This window comes from Sycon ciliatum, chromosome 5, assembly GCF_964019385.1.
Source record: "Sycon ciliatum chromosome 5, ocSycCili1.1, whole genome shotgun sequence".
Taxonomy (NCBI): Eukaryota; Metazoa; Porifera; class Calcarea; order Leucosolenida; family Sycettidae; genus Sycon; species Sycon ciliatum.
Window position 1 is genome coordinate 26,054,118 of NC_088647.1, and position 20,847 is coordinate 26,074,964.

The following is a 20,847-nucleotide window of genomic DNA, read 5'->3' on the forward strand; positions in this document are numbered from 1 at the left end:
GGATGAATTAGGCGGAGATTCTGTGGACTCTGCAAGCAACGATGAGCAGGACGCGCTCCAGAGGATTGCCGCTGTGGACTCACTGATTCTTGAAGGCTGTGGCTGCGTTCGGAACTACCATTTCAGCAGCTTCACGTCGAGCGCAATCCTCCATTACGACGACTAAATTTCGGCGATGAAATCGAAGGACCTTGGCATTTTTTATATCGGTGCGCTGGCTGCGCTGCACGCATGACGATCCTGTCAACTGTCGTGCATGAGTCGACAGCTTTCGCAACGGAACGGACGCGCATCACGTTTGGATGAACTGTGATGGGATACATCGTGTGTGGAACCGCGTTTATGCAGCTTCATGTGGTTGGCAGAACATGACTGTGTGCAAGTGGACAAGGAAAACAATAGCTGTCATCCTGGTGCACATGGAAATCTGGCAATGTGCCTTGGAATAAATTTTGTGCAGAAGTGGGAGACAGAGCGCAGCAGTTTATTCTGAACTACAGCTTAGTGTTCAGTCTCCCTTTGCCTGCAGCACCAAGAGGGAGAGGTGAGGAATCTCCCATAAACTTACCTACATCTGTGGCCTACAAGTTTGTCCTTTCGGAACATGCTGAGCAGTCAGTCTAGTGCAGCGCAAACCCTGGGTTACCCGTTAAATTTTCGTATCTGTGGACTAAGAAGTGCAAGTCCATCGAGTTCATGACGCGACGGATGGACGTGTGCAACAAGTGTGAGCTGCTCCGGGACGATATTCGTTCTCCTCGTGCATAGGATGAAAAGAATTCTGCAACGGAACCACTTTGTGACCATGTTGTCTTTGCACAAAAATAACGTGAGTTCTTGTTAGCTCAACGACGCAAAAACCTGCTGGACAATGTTGCCTGGTTTTGACTGGAGAACAAGGCAGCCTTTGTTGAATGTCTTGGCCAATACTAAAGGCTGATACGCAAAACTGTGGCTGCTTTCAGCGACACTGTAGATAATGCATTATACCAGGCATATTCCATGTTGGACAATGCCATAGAAATCATGGTCTCTATGTACTTTCAAATGTGATATCCAACTTTATCTTCCACAGAGGTGTTCTCTAGACCCCTGTGATTGATTTTCAAGAAAGAAAAAAATTTCGAAAAATTTGCCCTTAGACACGGTATTGCATGCGCTGGCCCATATATAGTATCCAGTTACAGTGATGGAGAGTTGCTCTTAACTCGTATCTATTTATTTATTTATTTATTCAACATCTCCTGGCCCGTCCGAAGACTGCCAATAAACATGAGAGGTCAGGTGATAGCCAACCACGGCAAGCTAAAAGGGGAAAAAAAGAAAGAAAGATGCTGTCAGAGAGGGAAAGGAGATAGGGAGAGAAAAAGAAAGGGAGGCACATTAATAATACATGGGATCACTTCGGATGAGACAGTGTGGAAAGCTGGACTGTGAATTTCCTGATATCCTGGCATGTCTTAATGCTAGTAGGCAGGTTAGACCAAAGGGAGTATGCTGAGAAGAAAGGGGATTTCAAGAACAGAGAGGAACTAGCTCGGGGCAGTGATAAGGCATTGCGTGTTGGTCTAGTGGTAACAAAGCAGTTGTACTTGGCAATATGTTTCGGGACTTGGGCTAGGAAGATTTTTTGCACAAGGATACAAAGATGCTGCTGATGTCGGGCAAGAAGAGGGTGCGTGGAAGCAAGTTTATAAAGACAAAGGGAGGCAAATGTTTGGTCTTTTCGAAACAGAATTTTCAGAAGCAAGCGTTGATGTACCTCCAGTCTGTGGAGTAAAGTCTGAGACAACCCGCACCAAGCTATATCGCAATAGTCAAATATAGGCAAAATGTACGACTTAAAGAACAATTTTCTGCAGTTATCATTCAAGTGTTGGCAGTGGGGTTGTAGCATACCTAAGGACGCACTCGCACGCTTGCACACAGACTGGACTTGTGGAGACCAGGAGAGTTGGCGGTCGAGAATAACGCCCAGGTGCTTGTGCTCGTTAACAACTTTAATAGGTGTACTATTTAGACCAGGAAAATACAGAAGTTGAGTGGGGGGCGAGGGAGAGAAGAACATGGCCTCGGTTTTGGCGAGGTTAGGCTTCAGTTTCCAGGTTTCCATCCATGTTACTGTAGCGTTGACCCCGGACTGCATGGAGGCCGTGAGGTTGTCTGCCGAGCTGTCGGAGCACATCACCCCCCCCCATATGTCCTTTTCCTTTTTACATTTATTTATGGCTCAACATCCGAGTTTCAAACTTATAATATAATAATAATAATAACGGTGCTGGGATCCACGGTGCCGACTGTGTCTGGACAGAGAGGGAGATCATCGACAAACCAAAATGAAACCAATATCCTCACCCATAGACCCAGAAGAAGCACAGCAAACTATTCACTTGAAATTTATGCACGGAATGGACTTGGCCCACGCAAAATGGACAGTGGAAATGGGTGTGCAGTAGCAGAGAACCCAGCAACGGTGACGCGGAGCAGCGGTCAGACGACTTGTGATGCTGGTGGAGATGATGGAGCCATGTTGGAGGCTGATAAGGAGTGCAGTGAGACTGAGCATCAAACGGATGATGAGGAAGTGACTGGTGATGATGATGGTGGTGATGAGGACGATGATGATGAAGATGAGACGGAGGACGAGGATAAGGCGGAGGAGGTCGAAGGAAAGGAGCGGGATGAGACGGAAGAGAGCGACGTGAGCAAAAAGTCAGCTGTATTTTGTCACTTGTTATCACGTCCAGATTGTCTTGGTGTGTACGATGATTCTCACTTTTCTGTTTTGTGCCGTGCAAGTTATGTTAAGCAGCTGAAGGTTCTGGAAGCTGTATGTATTCGTGTGCATAATCCTGTTTTTTGTAAACAAAAGAAGCATGTAGTCGCGCTAAAGTTGTTCTCGTAGCTGGTTATCAGATGTAAATGTTGTGTCATGTTGCACTGTATCACCTCTTGCTTTGTGGCTGCACTCAGTTATATACGTTAGCACTATGTTTGACACCTATTATGTAATGCTGTAGCACTTCCTTTGTTGTTCACACTTTTAATTAATTATGCTGTTATAAAATGTTCTATTGTTGTACACAGTACCCTCAGTTCCGATACTATTCAGTATTCACTGATGAGCGGAACACGAAAATCGATTTTGAATAACATAAAAATCCTTAAAAATTCCATGAACTCGTTGTTGTTTGGCCATGTCTGCATCGATTATACTCCTAATTGCACTAATAAAATTGCTTTCTCCACGCCGACTCTTTAAATACCTTAAGCGGAGATACAATAGTGAACAGATAGTTGTTCTGAACAAAGCCTTGCGGAAACGCCATGTTTGTCGTAGTATTGCACTAAATATCTCGTTTCTTCAGCGTTGTCGCGATAATGGCGTGTGCCCGAGCTCCATCCAGAACCGAGTGCACAAGGCCCGGGCATATCATGCACTAGAGATAGAAAGAGTGTTTCTGAAAGAGGATATAGCCCGGTCCTCGGACACACTTCGTACTGTACAGTCTGAGTTTAGAGGATTGTATCGTGCTGCTCGCGCGTTCCTTTCAGTCCATGACTACCTTCGATTTAGTTCCCTAATTGCTGCAAATGACAATAAACAACAAGTCAAGTTGATTGCAAAGTATGAGAAGAATTACAAGTGGTTACGCGTAAAGCGATTTGGTTCGCTCCACATGAATACGGATACAATTATTAACCGCGCTAACATCCAGCTTACTACCGTCCAAAAGGAACTACTTTGCCGAGGCACGGACTTCGGTATTCCTCCAAGCAGCAACAAGAAAGAGGTCATCCTAACAGAATTTGAATTATTTCACAAAAAACTCATCAACCTTACGCCAGTATCTAATGCCCAACAAGCCGTATGCACTGCCAGTGTTAGGGCAATAGCGGAGGAGCATGCCGAGAAGCCTCCTGATCGCAGCACATTCTCCTTATCTCGTGAACATCTTAAAACTCGCCAGGAACTCATTAAAAACAATGCGATCATTATCACCCGACCTGACAAAGGACGGGCCACAGTCATCCTCACTAGAGAGGAATACCTTTCTAAAATGGCAGTCATCCTTGATGATACCTCGAAGTTCTCAAAATTAGGCCCAGTCGCGACTCATGACAACACCGTAAAAGTAGAGAAGAACCTAGTTACGTATCTCAAGCGACTAAAAGCCGAAAAGGAAATTACCAATGGCGAGTTTCTTAAAATCAAGCCAATGGGTTCCATCCGTCCACGACTTTATGGCTTGCCAAAAATACATAAAACCAATTGTCCTTTGCGACCGATACTATCAATGGTTTCATCTCCACAGTACAGCATTTCTAAGTGGCTCTGTGTTATTCTCGGGGTCGTACAAAGTTATTACTGTACGCGCACAGTGAAAGACAGTTTCCAGTTTGTAGATATCTTGCGCTCTCATCAGGTTCCCGCTAGTGCTCATATGTGTTCATTTGACGTAGTATCATTGTTCACGAACGTACCATTGGATGAGACAATCGATATTTGTGCTGATGTACTGTATCGAAATGATTCGGTAGATACTCCTTGGTTGTCGGAGACAGCCTTCCGTAAGTTAATGTCCTTGGTCACTACTGGCGTAGAGTTCTCGTTCAACGACATAATGTATCGGCAGGTGGACGGTGTGGCCATGGGGTCCCCCCTTGGACCCGTTTTGGCAAATATATTCGTTGGATACTGTGAATCCTTGATCAATGAGTCGATGTGGCCTAAGGTATACGTTCGTTTCGTCGATGATTCTTTTACATATTTTGATTCCGTTGAGCAATGTGACACATTCTTTCATCATCTAAACAACCTACACCCAGCGCTTAGATACACATGTGAGCATGAGCATGACAACAAACTCGCCTTTCTGGATGTGCAGGTAGAAAAATCTAATAACAGCGTCGTAACATCAGTCTACCGAAAGCCCACTTTCACTGGGCAGTACATCGTCTATGATTCATATTGCTCACATCAATACAAAGTGAACCTGGTACGTAACCTGGTGGGGAGAGCAAAGCGGCTCTGCTCTGAAACGAAGCTCAACGACGAGCTGGAATTTCTCAGATCAATATTCCTTAAGAATGGATACCCACATGACTTATTGAACAAAATACTGAAGCAAGAATCTAATAACAAAGATACATTCACAGGTCCTCGGAAGTGTCCTATCTACTTATGCCTGCCTTGGAAAGGCAACGCGTCTGTCAGCATGTCCAGAGCTATCAAGACCCTAGTCAATAAAACATACTTTGCTGCCCACTTCATCCCCGTGTTCACCACGGTACGTGCGTTCATGGTGAGGAAGGATGTCCTACCTCCCCAGCTTTCAAGCCATTAATTTTGGTTTATCTCTTTGAGTGCCGGAATTGTGCTGCCCGGTACGTTGGTAGGACTCTTCAACACCTGAACGCACGTATCAGACAACATGTGCCGTTGCACTTATTACCACCAGCAGCCAGAGCAAAGAGGCCAAAGCGTGGTAGGCCGTGTAAGAACCCGGTTAGCTCAGTAGACAAACACGCTGTGCCGACAGCGCCGCCTGTTCCCGTGCCACCACCGGCCCCACCACCTGGGGTGCCGTGGGTGGCTGGGGCTGGGGTGGGTTTGCCATCATTGACCTGGCCACCACTTCTCGACCCACTGCAAACGGCAGCGGAGCCTACTCTAGCACAACATCATCGTCCTGGAATGGAGGAGGGGCCACCGAGAGACACTGAACCTTCACCTCGGCAGTTGCCCTTGCCTCCGCCTGAGCCACCCCCTTTACCTTTGGTGACTACCGAGACGGTGGTCCCCCCGGTGCTGGGATCCACGGTGCCGACTGTGTCTGGACAGAGAGGGAGATCATCGACAAACCAAAATGAAACCAATATCCTCACCCATACTATAGACCCAGAAGAAGCACAGCAAACTATTCACTTGAAATTTATGCACGGAATGGACTTGGCCCACGCAAAATGGACTGTGGAAATGGGTGTGCAGTAGCAGAGAACCCAGCAACGGTGACGCGGAGCAGCGGTCAGACGACTTGTGATGCTGGTGGAGATGATGGAGCCATGTTGGAGGCTGATAAGGAGTGCAGTGAGACTGAGCATCAAACGGATGATGAGGAAGTGACTGGTGATGATGATGGTGGTGATGAGGACGATGATGATGAAGATGAGACGGAGGACGAGGATAAGGCGGAGGAGGTCGAAGGAAAGGAGCGGGATGAGACGGAAGAGAGCGACGTGAGCAAAAAGTCAGCTGTATTTTGTCACTTGTTATCACGTCCAGATTGTCTTGGTGTGTACGATGATTCTCACTTTTCTGTTTTGTGCCGTGCAAGTTATGTTAAGCAGCTGAAGGTTCTGGAAGCTGTATGTATTCGTGTGCATAATCCTGTTCTTTGTAAACAAAAGAAGCATGTAGTCGCGCTAAAGTTGTTCTCGTAGCTGGTTATCAGATGTAAATGTTGTGTCATGTTGCACTGTATCACCTCTTGCTTTGTGGCTGCACTCAGTTATATACGTTAGCACTATGAATAATTATGTAATGCTGTAGCACTTCCTTTGTTGTTCACACTTTTAATTAATTATGCTGTTATAAAATGTTCTATTGTTGTACACAGTACCCTCAGTTCCGATACTATTCACTGATGAGCGGAACACGAAAATCGATTTTGAATAACATAAAAATCCTTAAAATTTCCATGAACTCGTTGTTGTTTGGCCATGTCTGCATCGATTATACTCATAATTGCACTAATAAAATTGCTTTCTCCACGCCGACTCTTTAAATAATAATAATAATAATAATAATAATTCAAAATTCGGGGAAGTGAACTGCCTGAAAAGAGAAAAAAACGCCAGACCCACCAGGACTCGAACCTGGGACCCTGCTTGTCATGAGCAATGCTCTAACCACTGAGCTATGGGACCAGGCTGAACCTAGAAGGCGCTGACAAGTTTTTCACTCCAAAGGCAGCTCGCAACACTCTCTTTTCAGGCAGTTCACTTCCCCGATTTATCCTTTGAATTTGAAGTTCTCCCAATCCTTTCCAAATTTAATCACTTTCTTTCACCTCTGGTAGTTTCCAGAAACTGACCGTGGTTGGTCCCCTGGGGGAGGGAAAAAGACCCAAGTGCCATCAGTATGTGTGGCACGTGTTGCGAGCTGCCTTTGGAGTGAAAAACTTGTCAGCGCCTTCTAGGTTCAGCCTGGTCCCATAGCTCAGTGGTTAGAGCATTGCTCATGACAAGCTGGGTCCCAGGTTCGAGTCCTGGTGGGTCTGGCGTTTTTTCTCTTTTCAGGCAGTTCACTTCCCCGATTGATCCTTTGAATTTGAAGTTCTCCCAATCCTTTCCAAATAATAATAATAATAATAATAATATAATATACAACTCGGATGGTGAGCCAATTAAATAATTGTGAAAAGAAGAAGGACAAAATGTTACGAGTTATGACTAACTGTCCACCAACGTAACCAGATCTTATACAGTCAGCGAGTGCGACAAAATGGCACAAAACTGACAAGGAGTACTGAGACATGCGGCGACCTGACATCTAGCTCCAACACTTCTCTGACTGTATAAGATCTGGTTACGTTGGTGGACAGTTAGTCATAACTCGTAACATTTTGTCCTTCTTCTATTCACAAATATAATATACTTTCACACAAAACAAGCTCGGTGCAGCACTAATCACGGCAGGGGAACCCGACCCTCCACCCCTGACACACAATACAGCGGAACGTCTCGAGAAGGTGCTCTCTATAGAAGGTGCTCTCTATAGACGGGGTTGGTGATGTCTCGACGCGGCCATGGGTAGGCCTTCACCACGTCGGAACATCCCGGCTACACGTCGGTCGCGTCAACTACTTCTGTTTGTAAATCACTTAGTTGTTGATCTTGTTGCGTAGACTGGCAATCTCCACGGGTATTTGAGTGGTACTAGTAATCGGGAAAGTAGGATACTTTCATCACCAGCGTCCATGTTCTGTTTCTCCTGAAATTCGCTCCAACCCTGGTCGCCACTGTGCACAGGAAACAGGACGTCTGCTTCATCTTGATTCTTGGGGGTTAGGCATGGGAAAGTTGCCATACGGGGGTGTAAGCCCGACTTTGGGCACCGGGAATACAGCTCGCCCTGCGACTTGAATCTTACTTCATTTCAAGTATGACACCTTATCAGTTGCCCCTGGTAGTCGTTTCTCATCAACGAACCTTTTAGTCTTTAATACTTCGTACCCCCGAAAAGATGATATCCTAGCTTTGGCCAAAAAATCGGTCAAATTTTGAGTTTTTCACAATTTTTTGGCAAACCCCCATGGAATCCTCTTCCAATTACATGTATGATTCTGAAGTCTATTTCTCCAAAAAACAAGCCATAACAAGAATAGCATAACGGCCAGGTTTTGCCCCCAAAGCACTGATTTGGGGAAAAACCATGAAAATTGGTTCTCCAAAACACGGAATACCCGGAACTCACTCAGTCTCCCACGCGCTGCCTCCACCCTATTCACTAGATCCCCGATCTTTGCTGGCTATGTGTTTTGGGCAACATTACCAACGCAGGCCAAGACCAGCACGTCGATGGATAATTTTGTTGCTAAAATCTCTGCTCAATTATAGGTTTCATGTATATCCTGCTGGTTTGTCTCCTCCTCTGCCTTCTTTGCCTCTTATTTGTATTCTTTTATCTGTTTTACTGCTGTGGTTGGCTTTCACCCTTGTCTCAGTTTTATTGGCCGTCATCATGATGTGCCATGAGATAATGATAATATTATTATAAATACAAATAAATACAAAATCCAGGCCGTTCACACCGCTTGCATTAATCTTAGCAGTACATTGTGAACACCAGTTGAGGTACCTTTTTGGGCCCTTTTTCAAGTTTCAAGTCTCGCCGCAGGCGCACTGCACCGTGTACCTACCACAAAATCACGAAAAATCACCAAATACGGGAGCTCGCTAGAGCCAGCGCTAGCACTCATCTTTTTCTCAATGGACTGTACATCTGCTGAATTACCAGCATTATTTTTATTGTGAGTGTTGACCCTGAATCCAACTAATGGTTACTTAGGCTAAAGCCTGGATGAAACAGCAAGCCAACCACTGGCACTGATATTAGCATATTCCAGCGCCAACATGCTCACCCACACCCAACATAATGGTGCACAATGTACATGTACATGTACATGTACTTGACTTGAGGAGGATTCTAAGAGGCGACTACAATGGTATGCTTTCCAACAGCCAAAGAGAGTTGGAAAGCTTGTGTCTTTGTGGGTAACTACTAACTTGAGCATTTGCCGAGCCACCGTACTCACAGCAGAGACTTCTGTGTGTGTTATTGTCGTGAAAGTGGACCACAAAGACAGCATTCATCCCTGTAAGATTGCTAGATTACATTGTAGATCAAAAACAAGGACATTTTAATTAATATGTTAATATTCACTGGTTTGAGCGAAAGACACAAACGGGAAAAGTCTGAAGAAAAAATTGACTGTCACCACCCGGCAGGATTCAAACCAGGGACCTTCGCCTGAGGCCAGCGATACTCTAACCACTGAGGTGTAGCCGTCATCCCAGCAGAGACCGTTCAACACTTTCTTCAGACTTCGTAACACACTTTCTGTGAATCCACACAGGCGGGTGGGACGCAGCTCTCACTGTAACCCACACACTCACGTACTCTAGCACGCAATTTAGTAAAGTTTTTCTCGAACTCACATGTAGGCGATCAATGACGAAGCCCTTCTTTCGTCGTCATTCTGTGAGAGCTTGGATAATCCACTTGCCCAAGCAAGAAGGCAGCAATGTCTGTTCATTCTGGCGAATTAAAATAGAATATACCAACCAAGTCATTTTGGCAGCTTTCTACTCCTGGCACTGCATCAAGTTTTAGAAACGCAATCAGTTGTATTGGAGGTTTCGCTCGTGTCAGGTCATCGCTACATGCATGTTCCTGTCTGCGTTTTGGTAATCAAGACAGCTACCCCTTCGTACTCGGTACACGCGATACTCACCCTGAAAGGCAACATGTACATGTATCCTTAATTAAAAACAATTTTTCGTAAGTTCGAATGGGATGACGACCCAATGAAAATGAGGGGGGGGGGGGAGTGGTCCATGCCATGGCTGGTATTTCAGCTATGGTCGCCTCTCGGCTTCCCAGATCGTCTATTTATGTGTTTCGTCCCACGAAAAACAACTTCCATTCTTACAATATATTCTCACAAGTACACGTATGATTATGGTCTTGATCATATTCTGCGTACGGAAACTGCTATAAAAATGTGTAGCATTAGGGATGACCAGAGATGCAGCTGTGCATGTGCGTTTGCGTCGCTGAATCTCTGGACAGCCAATCACATCTGTTTCAACCGTCATCTTCGTCTAATCCGCGGAGCTCAGGATGACTGGCCACCCCAGTCCCGAATCTGGTGAACAACGAAAGATTGTCGAAAATCGGCACAAAGCATCAAAGACTGCCTTACTGCGAAAGCTACAGGAAGTATTTCACTAAGGCAGATGCCCTTCACTCGAACCAGGATCAATGCAGGCTCAGAGCGTTGTTGGCCAACTTCCGTTCTATTTACGTTTGCTGTCCCGTTGAGGCTAATTCTCGGACAATTGGCAGATTCTGCCCCATAATAATAATAATAGTCACAGTTCGCATGTCACTTGTGGAAGGATCCATGGGCTTAACGCATCTGTCAATGAAGTCCAGGCAGAAGAGCCAACAAAAGGCATCTCATTATTGTTAGAACGTATCGCAGTAAGAACAACTACGCAAGCGCAGCACATTATCCCACAAGCATCAGCCATTTTTTCTTGTCTAGAGCCAGTTCAAAACAGTCAGAAATATCAATATTGGCGTGCTTTTATCATTTTTAATATCGTCAATCCATCTTTTAAGTCCAAACCATCTTCTGCTCCAACATCATGGCAATTGCTACATACAAAACATGAATGCGGTATAACAGGAAAAGTGCACAATATTCTGCGAGAATTACCCGCCATTACAAATCACTTCTGGTCGTTGTCTGCTTATTCGCCTTCTTGTTTAATTGGGATTGTACCTGATTCGTCTTTCTTTCTCAGTGCAAAGTCCTGCACTGTAAGTTGTAAGTTTGTTTCCTATGCCATGTCGCTCTCTCTCTCTCTCTCTCTCTCTCTCTCTCTCTCTCTCTCTCTCTCTCTCTCTCTCTCTCTCTCTCTCTCTCTCTCTCTCTCTCTCTCTCTCTCTCTCTCTCTCTCTCTCTCTCTCTCTCTCTCTCTCTCTCTCTCTCTCTCTCTCTCTCTCTCTCTATCTATCTATCTCTCTATGTCTCTGTCTCTTTCCAAACTTTCACTCACCAGTGTCGCTGTATGGCATTGTTACCGCGTTTGATGGTTTTTACCTAATCAGGCGGAGCATATACATGTATGTCACATAATTATGATTATATCTACTGGGTCCTTTGAAAAAGCATATACATATACATAGGCATATACCGATGTGACATGTACACGTACATGATTGTATAATATTATATTATTGATGTTTTAGGGGTATCTGCTAAACAAATGGATTAACCTGCTTCAGCCGGTTGGGTGAACCATACGTATTTACCTTTGGCGGTTGACTGTAACCTCTTGCTCCTGAAACAACTTTTAAAACTGCCGGCTATCTGGTGCTGTCACGAAGTTTATCTTGCGAAAGGTGCTCAACTTGTACAGTAAAGACAAGTAGCGGATAAACATTCGTACCACGTTTCAGGACGCATGGGATCTGCAACGAAGCCAAACACTTTGCCACTGTGCAAGCCCACTAGCTCTTTAATGAATCCATCCTTTCGCAGAGCGCTGCTTTGTAAGACTTTGTGTCACTGGCTCTTCATTTTAGCCTGGGTTATTAGCTGCTCGTGTACTTTAGGCTCCATTATCCACCTCTTGACTTGAAAAGATCTTTCGGCTATGCAGCTTGCATGACGAAGCACGAACGGCAGGGACCAGTAAGTTCAGTGCCAAATTATGTCCTGGTGCACTTGGCTGCTGCCTTCCCTCACGACCACATTCCCAAGAGTGCATACATGTCCCCCATCGCTCATCAGTTCCCTGTTGTCGGACACAACACACTCAGGCATCATGTCTGGCAAACGTCACTGTGCCCCATAATCTGACTGAGGGGTTCAGACACCCACGCAACTAGGCGTGGGTGAAGTCCTCAATCAAGGCCGTTGTTGTATTAATGCACTCCTGTAATACTCCTAACGAAGTACATCGACATAAAGTGGCTAGCTGGTTGTAAAAGTGTTGTTGTTGTTGTTACAGCAGGCACAGTACTACTAGTACCGGTATCTCGAGCAGGTGCTTGGTGAACCGTTGACTGAGCAGAACTGTAACGCTTGCATGCCATGATGGGAAGGGTTCAATCATGGGCATTTGCTCAGCAACAGCTAGATGTAGATGCAGCACCGTGCTGCGTAGAAATCAAGGGGGCGATATCCAAGTCGCCTCCCACCTCCGCATTCTGGTGATGGTTCCAGGGAGTGGGTGGCAAACTGGAGGTTTCTGTGAACTCGTAATCGGCGTATGAGACAAGCCGATCATGTTTGAAAACACAACAACACTTACACTATGTGTTAGTTACAGCGTGAGCGTGGTGTGATACGATAGTGCTATGCCAACAATAATACCGTGAGGTGTGGGAGGAGAGAAGAGCTGAGTAGGATAAGCACACGTTATAGCATTAGTGCCATTAGAGAGGTTAAGATGCACGTTATTTCTGACGTGACGCGAAAGTTCAGCTCGCGTTATCGATTTGGCTCGCACGTCGAAAAATCAACGCGAGTGACTTGCTGCTCACGTCGAAATTTGGAGTTTTACGCCAAATTTGACGTGGAATTGCGCGTCACGTCGGAAATAATGTGCATCTTAACCTCTCTATTACCAGTCATACCCAATCTCTGAATAGCTAAAAGTAAAGATTTTCCATGTAAGGTCTCGTCAGCGGAGCTCAGGGTGGCTGACGAAACCAATCGCATTGAAGCAATGAACGACAAAGTATTTTTAAACCCGGATGAAAAACGTCAACGTTAGAGGGCTCGAATTGCGATAAACACAGCATGCGACCTTAACGAGTTCAGTCGGTAATGGCCCGGTATTGTATCACCAATGCAGGCACGATTGGGCTCATTTTTGCTCCTGATTTAGTTCTAAATTATTCAGTCGCCGATCCGACAGCATACACAAACCAAGAAGAAACTACTGCAGTGACCTCATGTCTACGATCGCTGTATGCACTGCCTGTTCGATTTTACTGAGATTATAGGGAGGTGGGTACATGGATGTGGCAAATGGGATTTAGGCCTTTGGCCTCTGGTTGGTGGATCTGATCTATCCTCCCCCATCGTTTAGGAGCCGCATCTGACGCCTGATCATGGGGTGGTGGCGTCCCACGGAAGCGGAATGGTGGTTCTTGACCAGGGAGTTGTACGACTCCTTGTTCTTGACCTGCCCGGTACGCGAATCTGTAGAATTTTGTTTTGAATAGGGAGGTGGGTGATGAAAAGGAAAGCATGACTCGATCATTCGCTTCGACAATTTTTTAAAGAGTGCAGGTTTACATGTATAATACTTGGAAGTACTTGTAATGAGCACTGGACACATTCTTCCAGCATAGTAGTAGTACGAGTCGTACCAGTACTAGTAGACAGACTCTCACACTCTCACCGTCTCCATAGCGGAGTTCATTCACACATACATTGTAGTTATCCATCAGGTACTACTACTACTAGTACCTCTTCTAGCTCTGGATGTGTTTTCTTTCATAGCCCCCACAACCCCACAGGTGTCAGTGGGTCTTCACAGTAGGGAATGGTTCTTTCTTTTAAAGCAGTTACCCATGAACCATACATTTCCTTATCTATGCATTGTATGTATTTTTGGCCACCACCCACGGTGTCATCAATGGTTTTGAAATATTTCTAAACGGTGCTTTTCATCAACAAATTAGTTCTCTTGTGGCCATTAATTCTCACTGAATGAGCCTCGCATGGCTGGTGAATCCGACATATCCGAATTGGAAGCACACCACTTCAATCTTCCTCTCTACCGTTACACTGAGCTATTCTTGTAGTCTCTAAAAGTCTCTATTCTCACTCTTTGGTCCGTGTCTGGTGAAGGGATTTCCCGGGGCTTGCAAGAAGGAAGACCCACCACTATAGAATATTGTAACTATTTTTCGGGTACACGTTTGTGAATAGACAGGGCTTTAGCCGCTCTATGACTGTGTGAGCTTCAAAACCCAATATCCAGAAGCCATTTTTCTGATAAACTCTCAAGAATCAATCCACTTCACGAAATGAGAGCTACACTACATGTACATTTCCATCATGCAATGATAACTACGAACAATCATGAATGGTGAAAGAGTTGGTGGACAAGCCGTTGATTATTCACTCTCATTGTAATATCAAAAAGTATTCTTTCTAGACCAAAGAGTGGTATATTTGATAACATTTAATAACGATAGAAATTTTTACGATACTTCTCCAGACGTTTCGTTGTTCTGAACAACATCGTCAGTGGATAAAGAATGGAGGGCTTTGGGTGGTGGCACGGGTTAATAGGGAGTGATGGTGGTGAGATGAGTAGAGGTGAGAAGGTGAAGGTGGGAAATACATGTATCTAAGTTAATGGTGAAGGTTAGGTGCGGGTCGATACAGGTGGGAAGGGGTACACCCTTCGGGTAGAAGTGTAGGTTGGTAGAAGGTGTTGGTGTGCGTAGAAGGTGGAGTGGCGTAATGGAAGTGTCGGGTTGATAAATGTGGGAGAGAGTCTAGGTAGGGTGTGGATCAGCAATAGGTGTTGGTGTATGTGGTGGGTAGAATTGGCAAGAGAGGTGTGTGTGTGTGTGTGTGTGTGTGTGTGTGTGTGTGTGTGTGTGTGCGTGCGAAAAAGAGAGTAAGGTAGTGAGTATTGGTATGCGTGGAAGGAAGATGTGACAGAAGGTGTGCGCTATAGGCAAGGGGTGCAGGAATATTCTGAGGTGGTGGGTGGGACTAAAACAGGAGGTTGTGATTCATCTAGTGATATATATAATATCAGCAATAGCAGCAGTATATACATAGAGGTGTGTGTGTGTGTATGCGTGTGCGTTTGCAAGCTTTTTGGTAGTGTAGTGTGTTGGGGGGGGGGGGGGAGTACCCCTTCCCACCTGTATCGACCCGCACCTAACCTTCACCATTAACTTAGATACATGTATTTCCCACCTTCACCTTCTCACCTCTACTCATCTCACCACCATCACTCCCTATTAACCCGTGCCACCACCCAAAGCCCTCCATTCTTTATCCACTGACGATGTTGTTCAGAACAACGAAACGTCTGGAGAAGTATCGTAAAAATTTCTATCGTTATTAAATGTTATCAAATATACCACTCTTTGGTCTAGAAAGAATACTTTTTGATATTACAATGAGAGTGAATAATCAACGGCTTGTCCACCAACTCTTTGACTTTGGACTGGACCGATCAACTCGCGGACAAGCAACAGAATGGATGGCAAATGTGGAGAGACTCAAGCATCGGGAGCAGAATGTGATCTTTCTTCGGCGCTGCAGAAACGCTGGTATATGTCCACCCGCGTTACACAACCCAATCCGCTTCCCAACAGCCATCAAGAACCTGGCTTATACACAACGATATCAACGCGAAACCGAAAAACGAATACTCGGACAACTCATACGCGCGGAATACCATGCCATCCACGCCTCGAAATCAAAGGCCAACAAGCTGCAGGCATCCATGCACCGGAGAAGCGACCAATACCAGCGACTAAATGATCTGGTCAACGCAGCAGCCCATGCCAGCAAGACAAAATGGAAATCATCCTTGAAGCAGAAATTCAAGAGACTAACAGAATCCCGAGAACAACCAGACGGTACACTACTACTGGGACCCGGCTGCGTGCCGAACAGCCCTCAGACCTCGATGCCAGACAACGTCACTGAGAGACACAGGAACCTAACACAGAGAGTCAGTATACTGGGAGATATCAGTGTATCCGAACAGGCAGTGTCGCTTCTAGCAAAAGGCCCAAAATTCGCCATCACACCGAAATTCACCAAGAAAGGACTGCAACAGAAGTTACAGACGGAGATCGCTGTACTCGCATACGGCATTCGATGGAAAGCCGCTGGGGAGAGAACCGGAACCGGTATTGGTGGAACCTTCGACCCTATCAAATCAGAATGTCCGTTCAAGATCAGGAGAAAAGCACCGCCACGGGACATAGACCCAGCCGAGCGATCCATCAAAGGTTTCATCACGGACATGGAGCGCATTATGAGAACGGCGGGGAAATGGCAGAATCCTAAACCCAACATCTCCCACGCAGACCGGCATGCGCTTAAAGAACTACGAGAACGTGAGGACATCGTGGTCACTCGAAGTGATAAAGGAGGCGAGATGGTGATCATGAAGGCGGAGGACATGCAGGAACTGTGCAGGGAGCACCTCGCCGACTCAACAACATATTGCAAGCTTCAAAAAGATCCAACACCGACACTGCGCCTCACCATCAACAAAGCTCTAGAGAAAATTCTCAGAAGCAGAGATTTCCCCAAGATCATCATCAGACGACTCAATACGCCACCCTGCGCAAGAACGCAACGGTTCTACGCACTGCCGAAAACACACAAGAAATCTCTCAAGATTCGCCCAATCGTCTCGGGATCAGGCGGCATTTTCGAAAGACTCGGTTGGATCCTCCATTTCATCTTCAAGCCATTGCTGCTTAACGTGAGCGCCCACATCAGCAGCACGCGGGACCTAATAGCCCAATTTACGAGCAACGAAAACAAACTGAAGAAGAAAATCCCCATCTCATTCGACGTGATCTCGCTGTACACAAACATTGGCATTGAAGAAGGAATCAGCACCGTCCTCGAATACGCGAACCGCTTCAAAATCAATACCTACTCCCTCACACCGGTCGACCTAAAAGAGCTACTCGGGCTGATTCTATATAACAACGTGTTCCAACACCCAACCCTTGGAACATTCAAACAGACAAGGGGATTGGCGATGGGCAGCAGACTCAGCGGCACAATAGCTATCATCGTCATGGACCGCTTTGAACAGCGCCACATTTACAGAAACATCTCGCCGCCATTGCCAGTGTTCGTTCGCTATGTAGACGACTCGGGAACCGCAGTTGACACTCCTGCGGAAGCACAATCTCTACTGACCAAACTCAACGGAAAACACCCGACAATCAAGTTTGAACTGGAGTTGCCGGACAAAGATGGTTTCCTACCAATCCTGGATATCAGACTAAAGATTCTTCCTGACGGCAAAATCACACACAAGCTCTACGTAAAAGAAGCAAACAAAGGGATAACACTGCACGCAGATTCCCACCATCCAACGGCGGTTAAGATGGCGGTCATTAACAATGAATACAAACGAGCACAAGACAACAGCACGCCTGAGTTTGCGGAGGAAGCCAGACGCCTCATCTCAGATAAACTTGCAGGGAACGGCTATTCTGCAGAACACATCATCAAAGCGCGCGCCCGAAGAAGAAACACAAGTAAACAAACAAAAGGGAAACAACTGGTATTTAGAATACCGTACATCTCCGACAAGGTTAACGGCCAAGTACGACAGGCACTTAAGAAAAACGGCATAACGGCACGCCTCGTTAACCCTCGACCCCCAACCATCCAAGAACTCACGAAGAAAAAAGGAGAACCGGAAAAATGCAGAATGCGCGAATGCCCTATGTTCAGGAAGAAATGCACCTGCAGATTTGCCGTGTACGAAGCTACATGCCACCTTTGTCACGAGAGATACGTCGGCTCTACTGGGAGGCAAGTGCACACCCGGGCCCAAGAGCACACAAATGCTGCAAAATCTCATGACAAGAAGTCTGCATTCGGTGTGCACTACGCTAGGGAACACCCGAACGCCACCCCAGAGATTATGTACGAGATTGCTCAGCTCACGGAGAGGGATGAGCTGAGGCTCCGGATCCGTGAGGCATATGCCATTCGCGACAAGAAACCAACTATCAACAGAAGAAAAGAAGATATGGGAACTGGATTCTTGGCATAACTTGCCTACCACCATCCACTATCTGCCAACCCATCCAAAAATGATCGCAATAGAAGAAGAACACCCGCACCCGGTGCTCTCTCTCCCCCCCCCCCCCCAACACACTACACTACCAAAAAGCTTGCAAACGCACACGCATACACACACACACACCTCTATGTATATACTGCTGCTATTGCTGATATTATATATATCACTAGATGAATCACAACCTCCTGTTTTAGTCCCACCCACCACCTCAGAATATTCCTGCACCCCTTGCCTATAGCGCACACCTTCTGTCACATCTTCCTTCCACGCATACCAATACTCACTACCTTACTCTCTTTTTCGCACGCACACACACACACACACACACACACACACACACACACACACACACACACACCTCTCTTGCCAATTCTACCCACCACATACACCAACACCTATTGCTGATCCACACCCTACCTAGACTCTCTCCCACATTTATCAACCCGACACTTCCATTACGCCACTCCACCTTCTACGCACACCAACACCTTCTACCAACCTACACTTCTACCCGAAGGGTGTACCCCTTCCCACCTGTATCGACCCGCACCTAACCTTCACCATTAACTTAGATACATGTATTTCCCACCTTCACCTTCTCACCTCTACTCATCTCACCACCATCACTCCCTATTAACCCGTGCCACCACCCAAAGCCCTCCATTCTTTATCCACTGACGATGTTGTTCAGAACAACGAAACGTCTGGAGAAGTATCGTAAAAATTTCTATCGTTATTAAATGTTATCAAATATACCACTCTTTGGTCTAGAAAGAATACTTTTTGATACATGAATGGTGAGTGGCTACAATCTACTCGTACGTTATAAATCGCAGTCCATACACACACGCAAGTACACGGACTTCGTTGTTGTGTGGCGATGACGGCAGAATATGTGTCTCTTTATTGCTATTCCAAAATTGTTGTCCCCTTCTGTTTCTGGTTATCCTAAACGTTTTCAGCCTTCATGAAAGGTTCGCTGTGCTTATCGCAGTTAGAACACTCTTGCTTTCATGCAGCCTGAACCGGTTTAAAATGCTTTGTTGTTCATTAGACTTCGTCGCGATCGGTTCTACCAGTGACTCTGAGCTCCACGGACGAGACCCGTAACAACTTTATAGTAACACGGTCGACGCATTCGGAGATGATTGAGAAAGATGGAATATACAGAACACCTTAATTTGTATGAGTACATGAGCTTCATGTACATGTAGGAGGCTCATCCCATGTACTGCAAACGAAGCTGCGTAGGAGCTGCTGTTTTATCCGTAACTTAGTTTTTTATTATAATTATTATTATGGTAAAGGCGGCTTCCTGGCGGCACTCGTACTCCACTGGAAGAGAGTTCCACCTATTGGAGGTCGGGCGGGGCAAAACGTAGAAACCGTGCGGAAAGAGGCATAAGTTAGGGCTCAGTAAAGCGATGGTGGACTTTCCCCTTGTCCATGATTCCCTATGTTTGCCATTTTGATCTGAGAAGAAAGATACAGATATCTTACTCAGCATCCCGATCTAGTTGGCATTGCCACGTGTCTTTTCTCCTGTGGAGAGTGCCAGTAAATTGTACATGTATACACTGTATATGTGATTGGGTAATGTTGCGACGCTTGCCACTTGTGTTCATGTACATTGTGCGAGCGAATGATATCCAGTCGACTAGTCATTGTACACGATACCATAATAGTGAACAAGTGAAAAAGCAGCCTTTGAGATAAGGGAAATACATGTATATTATAACTATTAAGTGTAGGAAAACTGGTATAGATGTCACCAAAGTTGTTGTATGAAGGTGTTAGGTAATACTTGCGCACAAAGCAGAGTGACCTTCAATGGAACTACTATTACTAAGTACTTGAACTTCTGACGGCCATCGCCGATCTTGCAATTGTCGTCACATCTTCGTCAGCAGTAACATAGTGTGTGCTATGATAAGTGCCATGCATGAATGAGCGCTTGTGGACCTGTGGTGTCTAAGCGACTATGCAGGTGTTACGGAAAAAGTTATAAGCGCGTCGAAGATCCGTCCCTCCTGTAATGATCATATCGGAGACCGCCAACATGCAGTATGTCCTTGCAGCCCGATCAAGCTAAGGCCAGTATTAAGGGTGTTCCCTGTGAACAGTTTGATGATGACCTGCCTCGCTGATGCATTCACTCAGCTCAGCCATGCAGACTCGAGCTGCCCAAGTAACAATTAGTTTGTTCTCTGGGAACTCTCCCGATTCATTCATTCGCTCATTCATCCCAATCACCTTCAGAACAGCAGCGTTTCTCACTGAACACTGAAACCGCCAACAGCCACAGCCACAGGTGCACCATGTCTTGACCCCGTGTAGCCATTTTGCTGTACATGCACAAATGTACTTAAAAAAGAGAATAAAGTACAATGTACAATGTACATGTAGATCTACATAATGTACTGGAATTGAAATGTTTAATTTACAATGCATTTATGGTGAAAAAGGAGGACAACATGTTACGAGTTATGACTATTGTCCACCAGCGTAACCAGATCTTATACAGTCAGCGAGTGCAACAAAATGGCACAAAACTGACAAAGGAGTACTGAGACTTTCGGCGACCTGACACCTACACTGTAGCTCCAACACTTCTCCAAGGCGCAAACCAACAACATTCCAACTTGGAAGGCTCAGGTTCGGAAAGGTCGATGCGTAGCTCGTGCTCTTCTTTATTGCGCTTTCCTCCCCCTCTTGGAC

General features: G+C 45.8%; 1 protein-coding gene across 1 annotated transcript; it reads left to right on the plus strand.

The window, feature by feature from the left end:
* The first annotated feature begins 15,456 nt into the window (after positions 1–15,456).
* On the plus strand, positions 15,457–18,099 carry LOC135816934 (uncharacterized). The gene has a single exon (XM_065330039.1). It carries the CDS (start codon positions 15,457–15,459, stop codon positions 18,097–18,099), a length of 2,643 nt encoding a protein of 880 aa, XP_065186111.1.
* The last annotated feature ends 2,748 nt before the right edge of the window (positions 18,100–20,847 follow it).

Excerpts from the sequence above, each read along its gene's own strand:
- LOC135816934 (XM_065330039.1), top strand. The coding sequence starts at position 15,457 with ATGAGAGTGAATAATCAACGGCTTGTCCACCAACTCTTTGACTTTGGA.